We start from the raw sequence: 7,508 nt of genomic DNA, 5'->3' as shown, positions 1-7,508 counted from the left end.
ATTAGAGAAAGATATGTGAACAAACTAGTGTTTAATTCTAATAAACAAATATCTAGTAATATTCCAACAAAAAAACGTAATTTTATGTAATAAATCAAAACATTTTTGAAATGCTGAAAGGAAATATTTAGATTTACTTCAAATAGTAACATTGCCATTTTATGTTGGTTTATGTATATACAATATTCCCATAACATACATATCAAAAATACACACTGGCACCTGATAGATATAACCATTAACATTTGAGTTCCTATTTAAAACAATTTTATTTTAGAAAATATTCTTTAATTAACAAGTCATTTTTAAAACCTTTGAAATTCACCTTTATTTTTTAGTCAAGCCACAGGGTTACTTTTTGGTTTCCCCTTTTATGTAAAAAGAAAAAAAAAAATAGAATTACTTCATTGTTCTGGGTTAATCTTGCAAAAACAAAACTGGATCCTGGTTAGACTTCGAACATATAACTAAACTAAAAGAGTAAGAAAATAAGGTCTAGAGTGACAGACACTTTTGATGCACTAAAATATTCCTCAAAAGCAGTCAATTGAATTTCCAGAATCATGAGCTCTATAGCAATCATGCTGCAACCTTTGTCGAGAGATGAGACCTCCAACCAAATGTCTCTAAAACTGTTGACTTAAGACCTAATTAAAGTGAGACCTGTTTGCAGAAAGCTGAAACTCTAGTTCCTAGACCATTTAAAGTCAAATGAACCTTTGAGGAAGGTGTTATAGGTTGAATTGTGTCCCCTAAAAATATGTATGTGCTGAATTCCTAAACCCTACTACAACAGAGAGTGCTCTTATTTGGAAAGAGTCTTTATAGACATAATCAGGTTAAAATGAGGTTGTTAGGGTAGACCCTAATCCAATACGACTTATTAAAAGGGAAAATTTGGAGACAAGCAAGGAGACATGCAAGGAGAATGTCTGTGAACATGAGTACAGCTATTTACAGGTCAAAAAACTTAGAACAGATCCTTTCCTCACAGCCCTCAGAAGCAATGAACCCTGTCAATAGGACTTCCAGCCCTTAGAATGATAGATAATATTTTTCGATTATTTAAGCACCTAGTTTGTGGGAATTTGTTACAGAAGCCTTCACAAACTAATACAGAGGGCCTATAACAAGAAATAAATATTCCCAACTCAGGGAAGACTTATAGGAGATGGAGACTTGACTGATAAAGGAAATTCATAAATTGTTTCCACATTCCCAACCTGTGCTAGAATTAAGAGAGTGACCCTAGGGCAAGAGTCAGCAAACATTTTTTTGTAATAAAGTTTTATGAGAATGCAGGCACATTTACTTATTTACGCACTGTCCTATGGCAGTATGGTCTGGACAGTATGGGTTAAGAGGAAGAAACTGAGACATTTCATTTCATTTATTTTTTTCATACCAAATGTGAAATGAAACCAAATACAAAAGATGAAGATCTTCTCAAATACAAGAAGCAAAGGCACTAAAAAAGAGGAAGGTTGGCAAAAGAAGAGTTGGTCAGTCTTGAAGCATTATGACTTAACCAAGATTTTGGGACCCACCAAAATGATGTGTTAATCAAGCAGAAGTTTATTTTGAAAAAGGAGAAATTGCAGTAAGCTGCATGTCCTTTGTGAAAAGGCTTTTAACCTAAGAGAGAAAACCAAAAAAGACTATTGAGAAATTATAATGGCTTATGCCCAAATTGGCATCTCTTACTTCAAAGAAAAGAAATATGAATACTATCATTTTAAAAATATATATTTTAGAAGAACATCAAATCTTCTATATGTTAAAAAGTTGTCAACAGACAGAAAATACCCTAAAGAACAAGAATGACTGGTTTATGTCATTTTTGACTTGAATTTGGAAGAAAGAATAAATGCAGTGAATGTATTCATAAAGGGGATTCTCCCAAGGCCTTGAACACAAAATATTAAACAAGCCATCCAACAGAACCCACAAGATGTAGAATCGTGTAACAACCAGGCCACTGGCACTGAAATAGAAAGAAATATATTCTCATCTAGAGCTCAAACATTCTATATGTATTCTGGAAGACTCTAGACTTGAACTCTACCTGTAAAGAAGCAACAGGTGATTACCAGTAATGATTGATGTGACAATCAATAATAATTGACATTATTATGAATGGGAATACATAAGTCATTGTTGACCCCAAAGTCTAAAAAATAACTGGTATCCTAACCAAGGGGCTCCCCTTGGCACAAATGCAGAACAACCCCTAGACATTTGGGGAACACATGAAGAATCCTATATTTGAAGAAGATCCAGAAGCTGATCACAATTTGAGAATGCTATGTTCGACTTATTTTTCTTCCTCCTCATATATGGAATATGAAAAGAGTTGTTGGCTTGCAACAGACTAAGGAATAGAAGGGAGAGAAGGGGAAAAGGAAAAATAACTTTGAGCCGTATAATTATAAACATAATATCTATGTGCATGATATAATCTTTGTACAGCAGCTGTCTTAGGGCCCTCTCAATACCCTCAAGGGTCCTTTACTGCTGTCTCTTGAGTTCTGTATCTCCTCCTCCACCCCAAGCTATCATAGCTATTATTTCTCAGGATTAGTTACTGACAGGGGAGTGGGGGAGGGTAGTGGGTGTACAGTAGGTATGAATGAAGGTAAGATGTGGTGCTTCCTACTTCAGGTACCAACTATCCTTCTCACATTGCTAACTTATTCTCTTTTCTCTAAAGAAACATTCCATTCTGGCAGTGCTGGCAGAGAGACAGAGAGAGAGAGAGAGCGAGAGAGAGAGAGAGAGAGAGAGAGAGAGAGAGAATGAGAGGAGGGGGAGAGGGGAGGGCTGGGGAGAAGGGAGGGAGAGAGAGAAGAAAATGAATCTGTAAAGAAAATAAATTTACAGGTATAGGGCCTGATGGAGATATCATACAGGTGATTGAATGAGTCTTAAGTGAAATTTATTTGACAAGCAGAAGTGTGAGAAAAATAAAGCTAATTCATAATGAACCATATCTTGGGCTGTCATGGAACAAGATAATTTAGTTTACAATTCTGCTTTTCTTTCACATTGAACACCTTTTAAAAAAATGACTTTCTAAATAAAAGCAACCCACTACCTATTTGTCTATAAAAGCATCAGCAATGAAAGAAAAAATAAGATAATGGTAATAAAGATCTGGGTTGTTGCCTCCTTATCCTAGATCATTGATAGGGCTGATACATCCAGAGAATATGTTTAGTTTTCAATATGTACTTATTTGAATGCTTAGTTGAAATTTGACCCATGATACACCAATTAAAAGCACAGAATTCTAAATAAAATCCTTCAATATTTGTTCTCTAGGTCAAATGAATTGATTCATTGATTCAATATTTGTTCTCTAGGTCTAAATGAATTGATTCTAAATTGATTTATTAAGAACTTAATGAATCAATTTAAATGTGTGAACAATATTTACATCTCTTTTATTGGGTCAGGCTTAAGAGATGCAATAAAAAAGATGCACAGTATCTATAAAAGAGATCAGGTTGAAATTGATGGTAGGTCTTTAAAGAGCCTGGAAAGGTTTAATTAGGTAGCCTAAAGTAAAGGCAAATATATTACCAAATGATTCGAATGAAATATCAGCCAGGGGTATATTTTTTCCCACAGAATTAAAAGAATATTTAGTAGAACACAATTATAAATGTATGCATTTCTGGACTATATTTTAAGCACATCGATTAGCTTGCTGATGAAACTTCATTCATAGCAGTCAGGGGAGAGTTGTAAGATAGACAAATCACTGAAGTTCTGATTTATTTGACTAAGTAGATATAGAGAATGATCTTTGTCTATATATGTTTTAATATTATATGTATATAGATATATAGAATGAGAAAAGGTAATAATTCAATATATCTACTTTAGATGTATAAGTGATCAATTAGATTTCTTTAAAGATTGCCATATCTACAACACCAATTAATTCAGAAGGTTAGTACTTGCCTAAATTCTGATAACCTTCCACTCTGACTACATAGGCTGATATACTTCCTTTTTTTAATGCCTTTGGCTATTTATGATTGAGAGTAGTTGCTAATTTAGATTTTCTGGTGAAGGAAAATAAATATGAGCGATCTCGACAAAAGCTTCTATATATGTAAATTATATTTTAAAATATAAGTATAAAAAATTATTTTTTTTTTCAGAGAACTTGATGTTATCCTTGGGAAGAATTAAGTTATTTATTATCCTTCTTGGAGTTAATCATATTAATTGTTTGTACTGGATTAACAATGCCAAATGGAAGAACATGAATTAATTTAATAAGCATTTTTTAAATATTTTCTTCTGTTTCAGTTGATTTATCTTTAGTGAATAAGGATGAAAACGCCATTTATTTCTTAGGACATTCTCTTGGCCTTCAACCAAAAATGGTTAAAACCTATCTGGAAGAAGAACTAGATAAGTGGGCCAAAATGTAAGTATGATTTCAAAAGCTATCATTCAACATCTCCTGTAAAAATTTTAAAAATCACACTAGGTTGTCTAATATTTGGAAACTTATGTAATGAAATGCTGGAATTTTAGGGCAGAAAGGAACCTTAGCAACCATGTTTTTCAATACTCTCGTGTTGTTGATGAAATAACTGAGGATCAATAAATAAGGTCATATGGCAAGTTAGTGGCAAGAGTAAAATTTTTAATTGTTTAAAAATTTCAGTCTCTCTCCTGAGTTGTTACTTTTAAAATACATGTAATCATTTTATTTTATTTCTTTAATGATTTAGAATGGAGTTAACATTTATGATTTAATTTAGCCGTTTCATGATTAGTTCTTGGCTAAACTCTATCACGCTAATTTTTATAAATAAAAATTGTGGTTTCTTTGGGTGGGGCAAAAGGTCTAATGGAGCAGAAGGCACGTTTCTTCCCAAACTGAACATGATTTCTGAGAAGATTCTCCACTTGGGCTTAACTAAGCAGATTCACTCCAACAATGCAGAAATCTTAATTCAGGATCCATTCTTTTCTCTATTTCTTCTATTCTAATTTTATCTTGCTGCCTACAAACCTTTCATACTCTCTAATTACCTGAATGCTTACTCTCTTTAATCCCAACCTTTTCGACCACATCGATAGCCGTCTCAAATGTCTATTGCATTAGTGGTCAATTTAGAGATGTTTATTTTCATTAAGTTCACTTTCTTAGTTGTATTATAAATCCCTAATCCTTTGTATATCTTATCTTTCCCCAGTGATTACTGATAAAGCTGAAACTAGAAACATTTTCAAAATATTTTTAACTATTTAAAAAATTTTATATTATTAAACATGTTTACACATTTATAACTTAAAAATAAGTAGAAATATTTTTAAAATATTTTCTAATTATTAGAGTCTGAAAAGTAGTTATTAAGGGGGAGCCAAAACTGAAAGTCAGGAAAATATTTTCAGAAAAAATGAAAATAAGCCATGTAAGAATTCTAAAGGTAAGACATTTAGCTCTAATAGAAACTCAGGATGTCTTCTCTGTCTTTCTTTACTCTTTATAACACTGGTCTTTCATATTGGAAATAGTACCTTTTTAAAAAAGTTAGTTTACATTGACTCTGCAAATAACGACACTACTATTAAATAACTCTGCAAAGTTCTTAATTTTAGTTGTTAAAAGTATAAGTTCACAACTTAATACAAAGTTTATATAACTTCTTAAGCTCATTATAACTTTATCTGCATAACTTTTATACATACATTGGAAAATAAATATCACTGAATTTGGGAGCATATTCCAGTAGTAGGTTTCAGCATTTTAAAAATGAGGGCCATAGTTAATAAAAATGTTTAATATTCATTTCTGGCTTTAATGTAAAAGAGAACAGAGACTTAGATTAAATGAATTTAAACTTCAGAAAGTGTCCTTGCCTCTTGGATAGTCAACCAGCAAGGCTGTGCATTTTTATTATCTAGGCATTTTTAAAAATGCTGCTTTGCTATCCTATTCATATCCTTATGATTATCCTAATTATTAAAAGACTGATTGATTATTTTCAAGACTTTGAAATTATATTCCAGGAAAGTACCTCCCTGTCATAACACTTACTTTTCTATTACCATTACCTTTCAATTTTATATTTTACCTTGTGACAACAGAACATTACATAATCTTAAACTCTCCCCCCACCTATTTTTCATTAGACAAATGATTTGGAAAGAAGGTATATTTTAATTCTTCAAGCAGTATAAACTAAAAAGACTTCTTCTGAGAAAAAGACTAAGTAGCTGGTTTGTTTTGTTTTACTTAGTCTATGTTGTATTTAGCCTTCTTGCTTTGTGTTGGGGTAGCCCAGTCAACATCATGGCTGATCAGTGCCAGTGGTGTTTGAGGTGAGTGATTATAATCCTGTTCCCTCTTATCCCACCCCCATATTTGATCTCAAAAGGGTTTTTCATTATTTCTTTGCTCTTACATATATAGTTTAAAATCCTATTCTGGCCTTTTCCAGTTAAGGTTCTGTTGGGAGGAAAACTTTTCTTCTACCAATTTATACCCTTTGATTGGAGGTCTCTTAATTAATTAATGATTGCCAAATTAACAGGAGGAAAATTTTATTTTACTTGCATGCAGAAGCACTCTACAAGCAGTGGTTTACCGAATAGCCAAGGGTATAGGTTTATATACCAGCTTAACAAAAGGGAATAGTTTTAGAGCATCAGTAGGAAAGTATAGAAGGTTCCATTAGGCTTTTTCGTCCTAATGACAATGTGCACTATTATTCCTGGCTGGAAGCTCCCCAAGAGGGAGGTTGATGGCAACTGAATTCAGAGAGTCATCCTCCCTCTGAGGGTGGGTCAATAGCAGCTGTATTTCCAGGGGGTTCTGCTTAAGTTTAGACACTGTTTCTTTCTTTGGCTGCTGTTTGTTCACATGCTCCAGTTTAAAGTATTCTTCATGCCACTGTTACCCTTCCTGGCACACTGGGAACATTGAGGGGCTTGGTCCTTTTCACCAATGCAGTAAAGAATTGCATATCAGCAAAGTTTAAGAAAAGCAAAATTTATTAAAGTATTTCAAGAAAGAAACAGGCTATGCCAGAGATGGCAGTAGCCCTGCAAAATTAGGGAGGTATACCTTATATTAACCCTTGATGGGTGGTTACAGGGGTAGTGCTAGATGATTGGCATGTGAGGTCAGTTGATTGACATTTAGCTATTATATAACCATTTGTCTATTGTGCATGCAGTTACCCAGAATTCAGTCTGCTATCATTAGATTCATGCACTTCCAGGCATATGTATGATATTATAATGCTGGTATAATGAGGCTATAGTCAAGGAAAGTCAGTGTATATACTAACTGCACGAGCACTTGGGACCGGACCAAATCTGCAGTTATTTCTGAAGTTTTTATTTCTTTGTGTTCCAGGATGTAAAGGTAATGTTTAACTATAAAACAAGTGTTTCAGAGAGGTCCTAAGGGAAGTCTCTGGGTTGGGCCTTCATTCCCCCATCGCTCATGTGTATCTATCTACCTAACACCATTCTGG

General features: G+C 33.4%; 1 protein-coding gene across 1 annotated transcript in view; it reads left to right on the top strand.

Annotated features, from left to right (window-relative positions):
* KYNU (kynureninase) overlaps positions 1–7,508 on the top strand; it is a 110,585-nt gene that overhangs the window by 26,629 nt on the left and 76,448 nt on the right. The window contains exon 2 of the mRNA XM_011354473.1: positions 4,321–4,441. Coding sequence (XP_011352775.1) covers positions 4,321–4,441 — 121 coding nt within the window. The remainder of the gene's footprint in view (positions 1–4,320; positions 4,442–7,508) is intronic.

The sequence above is a fragment of the Pteropus vampyrus genome, unplaced genomic scaffold (assembly GCF_000151845.1).
Source record: "Pteropus vampyrus isolate Shadow unplaced genomic scaffold, Pvam_2.0 Scaffold17, whole genome shotgun sequence".
Classification (NCBI taxonomy): Eukaryota; Metazoa; Chordata; class Mammalia; order Chiroptera; family Pteropodidae; genus Pteropus; species Pteropus vampyrus.
Note: the sequence above shows the minus strand (reverse complement) of the source record. Positions and strands in the feature narration are given on the sequence as shown.